The 15,451-nt window shown below is 43.6% G+C and overlaps 1 protein-coding gene across 1 annotated transcript in view; it reads left to right on the top strand.

The window, feature by feature from the left end:
• The window catches only part of JPH3 (junctophilin 3), a 193,238-nt gene that overhangs the window by 148,037 nt on the left and 29,750 nt on the right, over positions 1-15,451 (top strand). The window contains exon 3 of the mRNA XM_082270411.1: positions 10,611-10,735. Coding sequence (XP_082126537.1) covers positions 10,611-10,735 — 125 coding nt within the window. The remainder of the gene's footprint in view (positions 1-10,610; positions 10,736-15,451) is intronic.

Below are 15,451 nucleotides of genomic sequence, written 5' to 3'. Positions count from 1 at the left end.
AAAGTGTATTTCTTCCCCAAAAAATTGCATTTGAAAGACCGCTGCGCAAATACCGTGTGACATAAAATATTGCAATGATCGCCATGTTATGTTACTAAATAGATAAAACAGAATATAATTATGTATAATAATATGAATATATTATTATTAGTCATTATTTATAATAAAACTGCTCTGTGCGATCCTCGGCTCATTATGACGATAACCAAGCAACAAGAATTCTGCAGCCAATTTATAGAGGTTTTGCTGTAAATCTCGCGGATGATCGGCTCCTCATTACACCATCATAACAAATTAATCAGAATTTTTATAATCTGGATTACAATGTATCTATTCAGTGAGAAGCGATCCATCACCAGGCTCCATATACTGTGTTCCATTATAGAGGACTTTAATGACGGATATATAAATTCCAGCAGACAGATTTCATAGAAGGTGTCTATGGTGCAGATCTGTCCTCATGCTATAGTAAATTACATGTAATTAAAACCTCATTATCTTAATAAATGTGTGTGGTGATATAAAGCTTCCCACACGTGTAGCAAATCCTCTCCTGTGTACTCTCAGTTCCATCTCCATAGTATAATCCTTTGAAGCTGCAGCAGATATATTGAGCCCAATCTACATTGCCTGCCTGAGGTGCTTCAATCATCATCCATCTCCTCTCCCCCTGATCCATCGTTGGCCCACCTCTCACTATCTGTGGACAGTTCTGAAAAAAAAAACATTATTTTTCACTTTCTGCTATATAACATTCCCAAATAAAAAATTTAAAAATAAATGGGGATGCATGTGGGGCACTGACACTAGCGAATCACAGTGGAGGGGTGAGTGCTGGGGGACTGTGGAGGGGTGAGTGCTGGGGGACAGTGGAGGGGTGAGTGCGGGGGGGGGGGAGGGATCAGTGCTGGGGGCAATGGAAGGAAGTGAGTGCGTAGGGACAGTGGAGAAGTGAGTGTGGGGGGACAGTGGAGGGGTGAGTGCTGGGGGCAATGGAAAGGGGGAGTGCTGGGGGACATTGGAGGGGTGAATGCTGGGGGTCAATGGAGGGGAGAGTGCATGGGGGCAGTGGAGGGGTGAGTGCGGGGGGACAGTGAGGGGTGAGTGCGGGGGGGGGGCAGTGAAGGTGTGAGTGCGTGGGGGGCAGTGAAGGGGTGAGTGCAGGGGGTGAGTGGAGGGGTGAGTGTGTGGGGGCAGTAGAGGGCTTAGCGCGGGGGGAGGCAGTGGAGGAGTGAGTGCGAGGGGGCAGTGGAGGGGTGAGTGCGGGAGGGGCAGTGGAGGGGTGACTGCGTGGGGGGCAGTGGGGGGGTGAATGCGGGGGGGACGGTGGAGGGGTGAGTGCGTGGAGGCAGTGGAGGGGTGAATGTGGGGGGCAGTGGATTGTTGAGTGCGTAGAGGCAGTGGAGGGGTGAATGCGGGCGGGCAGTGGAGTGGTGAGTGCGTGGAGGCAGTGGAGGGGGTGACTGCGTGGGGGACAGTGGAGGGGTGAGTGCGGGGGGGGCAATGGAGTGGTGAGTGCATTGAGGCAGTGGAGGGGGGAATGCGGGGGGGGGCAGTGGAGTGGTGAGTGCGTGGAGGCAGTGGAGGGGTGAATGCGGGGGGGGCAGTGGAGTGGTGAGTGCGTGGAGGCAGTGGAGGGGGTGACTGCGTGGGGGACAGTGAAGGGGTGAGTGCGGGGGGGCAGTGGAGTGGTGAGTGTGTGGAGGCAGTGGAGGGGGTGACTGCGTGGGGGACAGTGGAGGGGTGAGTGCGGGGGGGGGCAGTGGAGTGGTGAGTGCGTGGAGGCAGTGGAGGGGGGAATGCGGGGGGGGGGGGCAGTGGAGTGGTGAGTGCGTGGAGACAGTGGAGGGGTGAATGCGGGGGGGCAGTGGAGTGGTGAGTGCATGGAGGCAGTGGAGGGGGTGACTGCGTGGGGGACAGTGGAGGGGTGAGTGCGGGGGGGCAGTGGAGGGGTGAATGCGGGGGGGCAGTGGAGTGGTGAGTGCATGGAGGCAGTGGAGGGGGTGACTGCGTGGGGGGCAGTGAAGGGGTGAGTGCAGGGGGGCAGTGGAGGGGTGAATGCGGGGGGCAGTGGAGGGGTGAGTGCGGGGGGCAGTGTAATGGTGAGTGCGTGGAGGCAGTGGAGGGGGTGACTGCGTGGGGGACAGTGGAGGGGTGAGTGCGGGGGGGGCAGTGGAGGGGTGAATGCGGGGGGCAGCGGAGGGGTGAGTGCGAGAGGGGCAGTGGAGTGGTAAGTGCGTGGAGGCAGTGGAGGGTGAATGCGGGGGGGCAGTGGAGGGGTGAGTGCGTGGGGGACAGTGGAGGGGTGAGTGCGTGGAGGCAGTGGAGGGGTGAGTGCGGGGGGGGGCAGTGGAGTGGTGAGTGCGTGGGGGACAGTGGAGTGGGGAGTTTGGGAGGGGCAGTGGAGGGGTGAGTGCAGGGGGGCAGTGGAGAGGTGAGTGCGGACCTGGGGGGGGGGTTGTTTGCCACCCCCCCCCCCAAAAAGTTTAGCACCAGCCACCACTTTGCAGACTGATGACATCAACTCAGCATAGGCAAAGTCACTGATTGGAGCTCAAAGACGGCTTTTTAATGATGAAAGGGTGGAGCTTTACTGATAAATGATACTGTCGCTGTAGATTGTAACATTTCAGGATTTTAACAATGGCAGCCTCCTATTTCTCTCTGGTTAGATAGTTGAGAACAATAAGGGGGCAAATTTCAATCTTTCATATTTCTGTTATCAGAAATTCTTACCCAAGCCCAATCTTGGCTGGCATGGCATGCTGGGACTTATAGTTCCACAGCGACACATAGATATGTGATATTTGTTCATCGGACTTGTTCATGAAACGCGACGAGTTCCTCCTAGAAAAGTATCGCCGCAGCGAAGGAAGATGAAGTGGGAAGGTGCAAGGAGGGGGGGGGGGGGGGTATTCGCCTCTCTGTGCTTCCACCGCCGTGCAAATTGTCCCTGAATTATTAATGTCCGCTGCAGACAGCCGGCCTTCTGCAGACAGTGGATCTGTGGAGGGCTGGGAGTGGAGCCTACGCAGCCTGCAGAAACCAGCTGAGCCATGCCACCTGCCTTGTGCCATTTCACCCCCTTATTGTAACCCCAAATTCCACCTACAGGAAGCTCCCGAGGGGTGCTCATTTGGGGGGGGGGGCACTCTGGGCCTACCCCTCCCCCGTGACACCTGGCAGTACAGCAGGACACACTGCATAATAAATGTCCTTATTAATGGACTGACGAAGGGGGCCACTGCATAATTAATCACAAATTTCTGACACAGAGGACCCCGGAAGATTTATTTCTGTTAATTCTCATTATTCTCTAAATATAAATGCAAAAAAACTCCAAATGTGGAGGCCCAAATGACAGTCACCGCTCCCTCAGTATTATTTAATCATATGTAATACCATTCATTTTGATTATTATTATTATTATTTAATATATTTATTATTTATATTACTTTTAAACATGATCTCACTAATGTGACTACTTCCATTTAAAGTACAGCCAGCGCCCTCCATGTACTCCCATCATAACCTGCAAAATATTTTTAAAGTGGACCTGTCAGTAACTTCACACATCTGCATGAATTAAACCTCACAATGCACAATGCACAGCAACACTTTCATTTTCAGAAAAAAATTAAACAGCCATGCTCGAGCTCCAGTCAATGACTTTGCCTAGGCTGAGATGATGTCATCAGTCTGCTGCAGGTAGGAGAAAGCATTTCCTTAGTCTCCTACCCCCTGTGACCAAACTGCAACATTGTAACTTTGTAGCAAGTCACAAGTTTGCACCAGGTGCTGATCTGTGTCAGACATTTGTGAAGACAGCCAAGAACTGCACAGGCAACCAGAATTTATATGGCTATGTCATCTATGAACTGGCATCTCAGTCTGGGAAATAGTTGGTAACTCTGGATAATGCATGAATGAAGATGGTGCCGTCCTTCTGGAGAAAAAAAAAAAAAAAAAAAGCAGATAAAGGTATTGTCAGGGGGAATATTGTAATCTCAGTGAGAGGTAATATATACCTGGAAGGGTTACACTGACATATTACTCAGCATGCAGGGACTTACTATGAAAATATATCTGATGCTAAGCCTTTAAATCTGTGTAGTCAGTCTTGTGATTTTCAGTGCCTAGCCAATTTGGGGAGGGGGCACCATTGCCATAGAGGACATAATATTAAATAATAGATGTTGGGGGAATGGAGTATATTTTGGGGAGGTGTTGAACACTATTTTCTCCCTCATACCACAGGTGAGTTCCTTCCCTCCTATAGCTGCCCAAATATTGCATTTTTTATAAAAAAAAAAAATAATAAAAAAAAAAAATTATATATATATATATATATAGTTGTTAGTAAGAGGAGGAATATTCTACCATAGTTGGTAAGAGGAATAAAATTCTACCATAGTTAGTAAAAGGAGTAATATTCTACCATAGTTAGTAAGATGAGTGATATTCTACCATAGTTAGAGGAGTAATACAGTATTCTACCATAGTTGGTAAGAGGAGTAATATTCTACCATAGTTAGTAAGAGTAATACTATTCTACCATAGTTAGTAAGAAGAGTAATATTCTACCATAGTTAGTAGGAGTAATACTATTCTACCATAGTTAGTAAGAAGAGTAATATTCTACCATAGTTAGTAAGAGGATTAATATTCTACCATAGTTAGTAGGAGTAATAATATTCTACCATAGTTAGTAAAAGGAGTAATATTCTACCATAGTTAGTAAAAGGAGTAATATTCTACCATAGTTAGTAAGAGGAGTAATATTCTACCATAGTTAGTAGGAGTAATAATATTCTACCATAGTTAGTAGGAGTAATAATATTCTACCATAGTTAGTAAAAGGAGTAATATTCTACCATAGTTAGTAAGAGGAGTAATATTCTACCATAGTTAGTAAGAAGAGTAATATTCTACCATAGTTGGTAAGAGGAGTGATATTCTACCATAGTTGGAGGAATAATATTCTACCATAGCTGGTAAGAGGAGTAATATTCTACCATAGTTAGTAAGAGGAGTGATATTCTACCATAGTTGGTAAGAGGAGTGATATTCTACCATAGTTGGAGGAATAATATTCTACCATAGTTAGTAAGAGGAGTAATATTCTACCATAGTTAGTAAGAGGAGTAATATTCTACCATAGTTGGAGGAGTAATATTCTACCATAGTTGGAGGAATAATATTCTACCATAGTTGGTAAGAGGAGTAATATTCTACCATAGCTGGTAAGAGGAGTAATATTCTACCATAGTTGGAGGAGTAATATTCTACCATAGTTGGTAAGAGGAGGAATATTCTACCATAGTTGGAGGAGTAATATTCTACCATAGTTGGTAAGAGGAGGACTATTCTACCATAGTTGGTAAGAGGAGTAATATTCTACCATAGTAAGATGAGTAACATTCTACCATAGTTGGAGGAGTAATATTCTACCATAGTTAGTAAGAGGAGTAATATTCTACTATAGTTAGTAAGAGGAGTAATATTCTACCATAGTTAGTCAGAGGAGTGATATTCTACCATAGTTGGTAAGAGGAGTGATATTTTACTATAGTTATTAAGAGGAGTGATATTTTACTATAGTTATTAAGAGGAGTAATAATCCTGAAGAAGTCATGTGGGCGGTGACACAACGCATCGGGCAGAGCAGAGTGAGGTCATGTCCAGTCGTGGCTGAGACTGGAAGCCCTGATTTCCATTTATTTATAAGATTGCTATTATTTGGACATACTGAGGGGAGGAGCAGAAATTGACAGTGCGATCTCTCATTTAAGTGCTACCCGACCTGTATGAAAATATGGGTCTATATCTAAGATGAGCGGGCACTCTACACAAAGGTGGAGCATGGGGTTTGTGAGCACAGCGAGGTGGAGTTTATTTGGATCAACTGTTGACAGAATTGCGCGGATTGAGAAATTTCTGAACACCAGATATTGGATTAAGTTTTATACATTTTCCTGCTTGCATGGACATTTACTGACAACACTTTAGTGAACATTACGAACTTCACTGACAGCACTGGGACTATTATATAAATTCTCACTTGTGAATGATATTTTGGCAGTATTGGATTATCTACTCTTTGCACTTTATCTAAAGCACTGAATTTGTGAATTCAATTTTCAGTAAAACACATAGCACTATTTGCGTACTCAGTACTATTTGGAGCACTTCTTGCACGAATGAATTGATATTAGTTTTTATTACAGGTACTGATATAGCTCTGTAAATTTACACAGTGCTTTACATATACATTGCACATTCACATCAGTCCCTGCCCTCAAGGAGCTTACAATCTAAGGTCCCTAACACACATTTATACATACACATATCAGGGACAATTTAAACAGGACCCAATTAAAGAGGAAGTAAACTCTTAACTTTTTTTTCCGTGCAAAATAAATGCATAATGTGCTAGTATGCATCGCATACTAGCATATTATGTGACACTTACCTGCAACGAAGCCCACTTTGTCCCTGCTGCCGGCCGCATCCATGTTCACCCGTCTTCCTTCCGGGTCTGTGGACTCCGGCTTTATTACTGGCCGGAACCGTGTGACGTCACCCCCGTGCATGCGTGCGGGAACCGCCAGTCACGGCACAGGGTTCTGAAGAAATGGCATGGGTGGCCGTTTCTTCAAAACGCATGCGCCGATGACGTCCTTGGCTGCATGCAATGTAAAGATCTCCTAAACGGTGCAAGTTTAGGAGCTATTTATTTACAGTAGCTATAGGTAAGCCTTAATTTAGGCTTATCTGTAGGTAAAAGTCATTAAAGTGGGTTTACAACCACTTTAACATACCAGTATGTCTTTGGGGTGTGGGAGGAAACCTACACAGGCACAAGGAGAACATGCAAACTCCATGCAGGTAGTGCCGTGGTTGGGAGTTGAACCAACAACCCTAGTGCTGCCAGGTAGAAGTGCTAACCACTGAGCCACTTTGCTGCCATTTTAGCTTATTTGTATTTCATAAATATTCTTTAGCATGTTGTGTTTATACATTTTATTGTTTGTGCAGATCACATTAACTGTGTAGCTTCATGAGAATATTGCTCCTCTTACTAACTATGGTGTATGGTTAATTACTAGAGCAAGCACCACATTATTTATGCATTTCTATTGATAAACTGCCACCATCATTCTATAAAAATGGTGTCTGTTGGGTTACATGAAACACTCAATCAATAATCAATAGTCAGTCAGTGACAAACATCTCCATTGATCAATCTTCAAACAATTTGAAGTAAGGAGGGCTGTCCGGTATGCTTTTGTTGCTGCTAGCAGCAGGCCGGGTACTTGTGTGCCAAGAACTGAGCGGCCACAGTAGCATTACATTTCTGCTGACAAGGAATTATGGGAAAAAATGTATCCATGCAGCCATGATAAGGGGGTTTATCTTCCCATAGGGTCATGCGGTTACACAGCTCTGGCAGTATGATGCAGGCTGATGGTTCACCATTTTTGTATAAGTTCTCCGTGTTTTGCAGCTCAGCATGCTGTCATGTTCTTGTGGCTTCTTGGGACCCTGGGGGGGAACCTCTTTTGTAGCGATTGATAAATATGCGCTACCTTGGAAAGGAGGTTCTACAAAAAGGCGTGTTTCCCAGATAGAGGTTAGGTGGATTTATGAGTTAAAGTCCTATGTCCCCCATGGACATAAATTCTTTTAGAAATATCTCTTGATAGGTTTTTTTTATTTTATTTTTATTTTTTAAGTCATAGTACTGTTTATTATGGATATTCATCTATATAAATATAATACATACTAGCAACCTGATTTTGATATAATTATCAATAGATTGTATTGGGGTCCCCTGCAGAAGGAGGACAGCCACCTTCCCCCAAATATCCTCTTCTTTTTTTATCAAAATGTACTTTTTATGTAACAGTACATTTCTCCTGGCAAGATATGAGACATATATCCTCCTGAAATATTTGTTTGTGTTAGATAATATACAGTGCCTTGAAAAAGTATTCATACCCAGGGCAGCCATTAGAAAATTTGGGGCCCCTTACAAAGTTTTAGGCCTGGGCCCCCCAGGCTTGACCACCAACATTCTCCAGGGCCTCACACCTCTGCCATCTCCTGACCCTGCTGGGTGGCTGGGCCCTTCAGGATGCCCGGGCCCCCTACATGTGTATGGGCTGTCCCCCCCTGATGTCATACCCCTTGACATTTTCCACATTTTGTCATGTTACAACATAAAACATAAATTGTATTTTATTGGGATTTTATGTGATAGACCAACACAAAGTGGCAAATAATTGTGAAGTGGAAGGAAAATGATAAATGATTTTCTAAATTTTTTACAAATATCTGAAAAGTTTGGCGTGCATTTGTATTCACCCCCCCCCCCCCTTTACTCTGATACCCCTAACTAAAATCTAGTGGAACCAGTTGCTTCCAGAAGTCACCTAATTAGTAAATAGAGTCTACCTGTGTGTAATTTAATCTTGGTATAAATACAGCTGTTCTGTGAAGCCCTCAAATGTTTGTTAGAGAACCTGCAGTTTGCGAGAAGCCATGTGAGGGACACATCATACATGTGTAAGAAGGTGCTCTGGTCAGATGTGACCAAAATTTAACTTTTTGGCCTAAAAGCAAAACGCAATATGTGGCAGAAAACGACTACTGCACATTACCCTGAACACACCATCCCCACCATGAAACATGGTGGTGGGATCATCATTGGAGAGATGTTCTCTTCAGCAGGGACAGGGAAGCTGGTCAGAGTTGATGGGAAGATGGGTGAAGCCAAATACAGGGCAGTCTTAGAAGAAAACCTGTTAGAGTCTGCAAAAGACTGGGGTGAAGGTTCACCTTCCAGCAGGAAAACGACCCTAAACATACAACCAGAGCTACAATGGAATGGTTTGGATCAAAGCATATTCATATTTTAGAATGACCCAGTTAAGGTCCAGACCTAAATCCATTTGAGAATCTGTGGCAAGACTTGAAAATTGCTGTTTCCATCCAATCTGACAGAGCTTGAACTATTTTGCAAAGAATGGGCAAAAATTTCACTCTGTGGATGTGCAAAGCTGGTAGAGACATCCCCAAAAAGACTTGCAGCTGTAATTGCAGTGAAAGGCGTTTCTACAAAGTATTGACTCAGGGGGCTGAATACAAATGCACGCCACACTTTTCACATATTTATTTGTAAAAAAATTTGAAAACTATTTATAATTTTTCTTGCACTTCACAATTATGTGCCACTTTGTGTTGGTCTATCACATAAAATCCTAATAAAATACAATTTACGTTTTTGGTTGTAACATGACAAAATGTGGAAAATTTCAAGGGGTATGAATACTTTTTTAAGGCACTGCACATTTAACTAGATCTGACATTATTCAGGATGTTTAAGATGTTACACCTAATTGATTAACATCTTGGTTACTACCATTCATAATCTTGGTTATTAATATTTTGTTGGTTACATACACCAATTTGGACTATTTAGTCTTTTTTTTAAGTTGTACTTGAGCGTTATGAATTTTGAATATCTGTGAACCGGGATTTATATTCCAGAACAACGCTTTGATATCATTATCCAGAATAAAGTCTGGTTGTCATTGTTTTTGTTAAACCAAGGCTTGGCTATCTATAAAAGTGTATAAACAACCATCTTATTTCCAAACTGAGGTTTACCCATTAGGCTTACTGGAAAGACGACCATATTATTTTTCAGAATGAGGTTTGGCCATCTATCTTGATACAACAGTGGCCATATCAACAGGCAGCCCGATTTGAACAGAGGGGACAGCTGTGCTCTTTCTGCTCCGGACAAAATATATATATATGCGTGGTGATGGACATGGACTGCATGCCCCGATTACGTCAACTCTGACGAAAAGCATAGGGCGGAGTACATGTCTGTAATGCTGCAAACCAACTCTGTTTACAAGCGGACCAGTTCCCGGGAACCATTACATTTTACATGCTGGATTTTATCTGGATTTCTGTAAGTTCATAGCAACATTTTGTTTTAAGAAAGCATCATACGTTTTTTTACTATGTGGGAAATTTCTTTCTTCCATATGGGTCGTGATTTGAAGCGATTTTCACTGTCAGCCATGACATGACACTGCCCCCTTCAGCCTAAATACAAAGGAAATTAATCAGATTTTCTGTGTATTACCCACGCTTATCTAGACTCTTAACTTGGAGTCTAGTGTTTGGGTAAGCAAGCATTTTGTATGATTCACGTTGGAGGTGCACCTGGGTGAGATCTCAGATTATCCGCTCACCTATCAGACACTCAGCAAGAGACTTTTGCTTCACCATCACTATTTAAATCCTCTTTGGAGCACAACATGAGCTGTTTTTTCTATATGGACTTTTTTTATTTCACTTTGATCGTTTAGCACCGCAACGTATGTTATGCATATGTTCTTGTGGCTGCCTAGCTCCATCCTTCGTTCCACCCATCACAACCTCATTATGGGGGTACAAGAAAAGCTGTTATTTGGATTAGGAGTTAGTCTGTTACTTTGATATTCTGGGATTTGTAGTTATGTAATGCATCGTATGTTACACCTGCTCTCCTTACCTTTTTCATCCGAGGATCTATGTCTTCTCTCACGCAGGACGTCCCACTCCAGGGCCAAGGCTGAAGCAGCAGCTGCTGCAGCTCTGAAGGCGCAAGAGGAAGCTCAGATCGCCAGGATCGCTGCCAAAGAATTCTCTCCATCCTTCCAGCACCGGGAAAACGGTCAGTGCCTAGTTTTGGAACTCGGGAGGGGTAGGGGTAATAACATTATTAGTAGATGGTCTGACAGACCCTGATACCTCCGTCTGACCTTCTGCATCAATAAAAAGATTTGTAAAGTAAGACCACTTTTGGACCCTCATTTACGCCCCCCCCCCCCCCCCCCTACGTGCTATATGGCTGCAACGGGACAGGGAGATAACATTACATCTACCAGCTCCGTGGCACTGGTCTGCCTCTGTGCTCACCATGAGCTCTCTCCCTCCCCTAAAACTGAACTCTGGGAAAACTTCAGAACTCCCTATTAAAAAGCACTTTCACTTACCTGATCCCTAGCTCCTGCAGGCTTTCTCCTTACCGTGCCACTGGTTTCCCAAAGCAGCTTCCCTTCAGTGCTTCATCACTCACACTCTGACATTGTCACGTACAATGCAGGGCCAGCAGACCTGCATTCAGGGCCGGAACAAGGGGTGGGCAGGAGGGACGATTGCCCTGTGCACAATGGTTTACTGAGTGTAGCACCCTCTAAAATTGCACATCATGAATGGGGGAAGGGGGCGCCGTTTGGCATCTTTGCCCTGGGCGCTGAATGATCTTGTACCGGCACTGCCTGCATTGTAAGCAAGGATGCCAAGGGCCCCTCCACAACCGAGTGTATCAGGAGAAAGAGGGAAAAGGTAAGTGATCAGTGTTTTTTTAATGTACCCTAGACAAAATGAGCATTTCGTTTAGCCCTTGCAAAGTGGGGTGGGGTGGGGGGTTGTTGTTGAAATTTCCTGGAAGTCAACTTTAAGCTCGCTCCCCTGACCAACCTCATACAGATTGGGAGACTTATTATTAAGAAACATCCAAATTCCATACAACGTACATTGTAATCTCCCAGCCTCATCTCTCAGTGGTGTCATAAGACCTGGCAGTAGTAAAAAGCTAATGGCTGCTATTTCAGCTGTCAATATGGCTGCCTCCACTGCATCTCTGTGACAGGTTCACTTTAACATTAGCAGCAGCTTCAATTTTGTGTGTACGTATATCCAAAACTTTTTTTTTTTTTTTCAGTTTTGGATAGGGTAGAAAGGGGTTAAATCCTCTGCAGGTTTATTTTTTCCAGTCTGTTTTCCATTGTAAAGATTTCCCATCACTTCCTTTCCTGGAGACGGAACAGGAAGTGAGAACAAATCTCCCAAAAATGGGAGGAAATCCCTTCTTATACAGTTGTCACCCAAACAGGTGCCCCAGTGGAAGATTTCCCTTCTTTTACTGTTTGGGTGACAGTTGTAAAATTTTGGATTTTCGTGACTTGTGGTCCCAGTGACGAATAGAGAGGGCGAACCTCCTCAGTGGGCAATAAATTCCTGACCTGGGGTCCAAACCCTCCTTGTCCCTTCATACACTTCATAACAGGTTCTTAGTTGGTAAGATGTTAGAGAACAAAGAGGCATGATGTCTGCCTTGTTCGAAAACCCAGCTGTACTTCTGATTGCTTCTGATTGGCTGCCCTGATCACCGCCAGATCCCTTTTGGCCCCCACTCCCTGAGCTGGCAGTAGAGCATCTTGGAAAAGACGCTGCATAAGTCTGAGCTAACCCTGATAATAGGGGGAAGGGGCAGACCAGGAAGCAATTAGGCGGACCGTCCCTAGAGCCAGGGCTTCACCGCAGTGACTGCTGCTACGTCCGCCATCAATGCTGCTCGCCTTCCAGTGATCTTCTTACACCGTCCCATTAATAAACCCCAGCGGGGCCGAGCTTCACAGTACAGTCTAATGCAACACGCCGCTAAGACCGAATGTCAGGGTATAATTGGTGCTTCTACTACAATAGAGATCACTATGAGGAATCACAGGAATTCAAGTTTTTATATACTGTAAATACAGTATATATATATATATACTATATATATATATATATTTATATATGTGTGTGTATATATGTATATATATATATACATACACACACACACACACACACAAAATATATATATATATATAATATATATATATATATATATATATATATACACACACATTATATTTCTAAATTATTATTTATATATACACTATATTACTATATTATTAAGTATCGGGACGCCTGCCGTTGCACGCACATGAACTTTAACTTTAAACCGGAAGGTTTTACCCCCCTTAATGACCAGGCCATTTTTTTTGTGATACAGCACTGTGTTATTTTAACTTACAATTGCGCGGTCGTGCGACACTGTACCCAAATAAAATTGATGTCTTTTTTCCCCCTACAAATAGAGCTTTCTTTTAGTGTTATTTGATTACCTGTGAGACTTTAATTTTTTGCGCTATAAATGAAAAAAGAGTGACGATTCTGAAAAAAACAATATTTTTTACTTTCTGCTATAAAACCTTCCCATTAAAAAAAATGTAAAAATCAAATTTTTTCATAATTTTAGGCCAAGGTGTATTCTGCCACATATTTGTGGTTAAAAAAAAATCCCAATAAGCGTATATTGATTGGTTTGCGCAAAAGTTATCGTGTCTACAAACTAGAGGAAAGGTTCATGTCAAGATTTTTAGCGGGACTGCCACATTGCGGCGGACAGATCGGACACCTAACGGACATTTTTTTACACTCTTGGGGGGGACCAGTGACATTACTACAGTAATAAGTGCTAACAAATATGCACTGTTATTGTACTAATGACACTGGCAGGGAAGGGGTTAACACCAAGGGCGATCAAAGGGGTAAATGTGTCCCTAGGGGGTGTTTTCTAACTGTGTGGGGGATGGACTTGCTGGATAAACATAAAGACCTGTGTTCCTAGATAGGATTCCTGTGTTCATCACTGACAGAACAGCAGTCTGCAGTGTTTACATCGGCAGACTGCCGTTCTGTCTCCACCGAGAGCGATCGCAGGTGCCTAGCAGGCATCGCATCCACAGGACCGGCTGATTGGCTCCCCCTGTGGCCAATCAGCATGTGCGTGTGTGCCCCACCATCTGTCTCACGAGGCGACGTACAGGAACAGGTATTTCATTTCGCGGGACAGAGCTGAACTACCGCAGTATAAGTATGGCGGCTGGTCAGCAAGTGGTTAATGGCATTCCAGTCTTAGTCTGTAGGGTTCAATATTTAGTTGGCCCACCCTTTGCAGCTATAACAGCTTCAACTCCTCTGGGAAGGCTGTCCACAAGGTTTAGGAGTTTGTCTATGGGAATGTTTGACCATTCTTCCAGAAGCGCATTTGTAAGGTCAGGCACTGATATTGGATGAGAAGGCCTGGTTCACAGTCTCTGCTCTAATTATGGACCTTGATTTGTGCACTGGTCCAAATCATTTGGTGGAGGAGGGGTTATGGTGTGGGTTTTTTTTTCAGGGGTTGGGCTTGGCCCCTTAATTCCAGTGAAGGGAACTCTTAAGGCATACCAAAACATTTTGGACAATTTCATGCTCCCAACTTTGTGGGAACAGTTTGGGGATGGCCCCTTCCTGTTCCAACATGACTGCACACCAGTGCACAAAACAAGGTCCATAAAGACATGGATGAGCAAGTTTGGGGCAGAGGAACTTGAGTGGCCTGCACAGAGTCCTGACCTCAACCCAATAGAACACCTTTTGGATGAATTAGAGCGGAAACTGCGAGCCAGGCCTTCTGACCTCATAAATGCGCTTCTGTTCTGGAAGAATGGTCAAACATTCCCATAGACACACTCCTAAACCTTGTGGACAGCCTTCCCAGAAGAGTTAAAGCTGTTATAGCTGCAAAGAGTGGGCCAACTCAATATTGAAAACTATGGACTGAGACGAGGATGCCATTAAAGTTCATGTGCGTTTAAAGACAGGCGTCCCAATAATTTTGGTAATATAGTGTGTGTGTATGTGTATATATGTGTGTGTGATATCCTGCTGGTGGATGTAATCGATAAGATAGAGAGAATGTCCAGAGCAAACTATTCTCTATGGAGGATCATATTGGAGGTTTCATATTTTGGTGGTGGGTGTAATCAGAAAGGTAGAGGGAATGTCAGGAGCAGAGTATTTTCTACCTTCGCCATTGAGCTGATATGACCACGTGAACAAATATGGACAACATCATTAACCAGATATGGCCATGTGCCCATATTAGGTCAATGATGCCACTAACATCCTTGTCCCTTTGTTATGTGTGTTTTTTGAGCAGGGATGCTGGTGATATCATTAACCAAACACGTCGACATGGCCATATTTCAACAATGTCATTGACCAAATATCACCATATAGCCATAATAGGTCAATGATGTCACCAACTTCTGTGCCCCAAAGCCACACGTAACAAAGGGGCAGGGGTGTTGGTGACATCATTGACCTAATTTGGGCACATGGACATATTTTAACAATATAAAAGGTGATTATACCCGCGCTATGGGTTTTTTTGATCAGTGTCCTGTCAATTATGGTGTATTCACAACTATGTGTAAATAATTAACATATAATAGACTCAAATTTGAAAGTGCATAAAAAGTAAAAAAAAAAAAATTGAAATTGAAGCTGCTGCTAATGTGAAAGGTTAAAAACCTCATACAATGACAAAAAAAGTTATTAAACTTCGCACTGCTTCCTTAAAACAATAACACGTACTAGTAGTATATGAAGTGTCAGTGCAATCAATGATATATAAAGTGAAGGTGAAATCAAACAAATAAATGTCCATCAATGATAGTTAGGTGCTAGTGATGTCTCATATAGGATTCAGGTGACACTCCTTGCTCCCCTC

This window comes from Pelophylax lessonae, assembly GCF_965119305.1.
Source record: "Pelophylax lessonae genome assembly, chromosome: 10".
Taxonomy (NCBI): Eukaryota; Metazoa; Chordata; class Amphibia; order Anura; family Ranidae; genus Pelophylax; species Pelophylax lessonae.
This window is presented reverse-complemented; position numbering and strand designations above follow the sequence as displayed.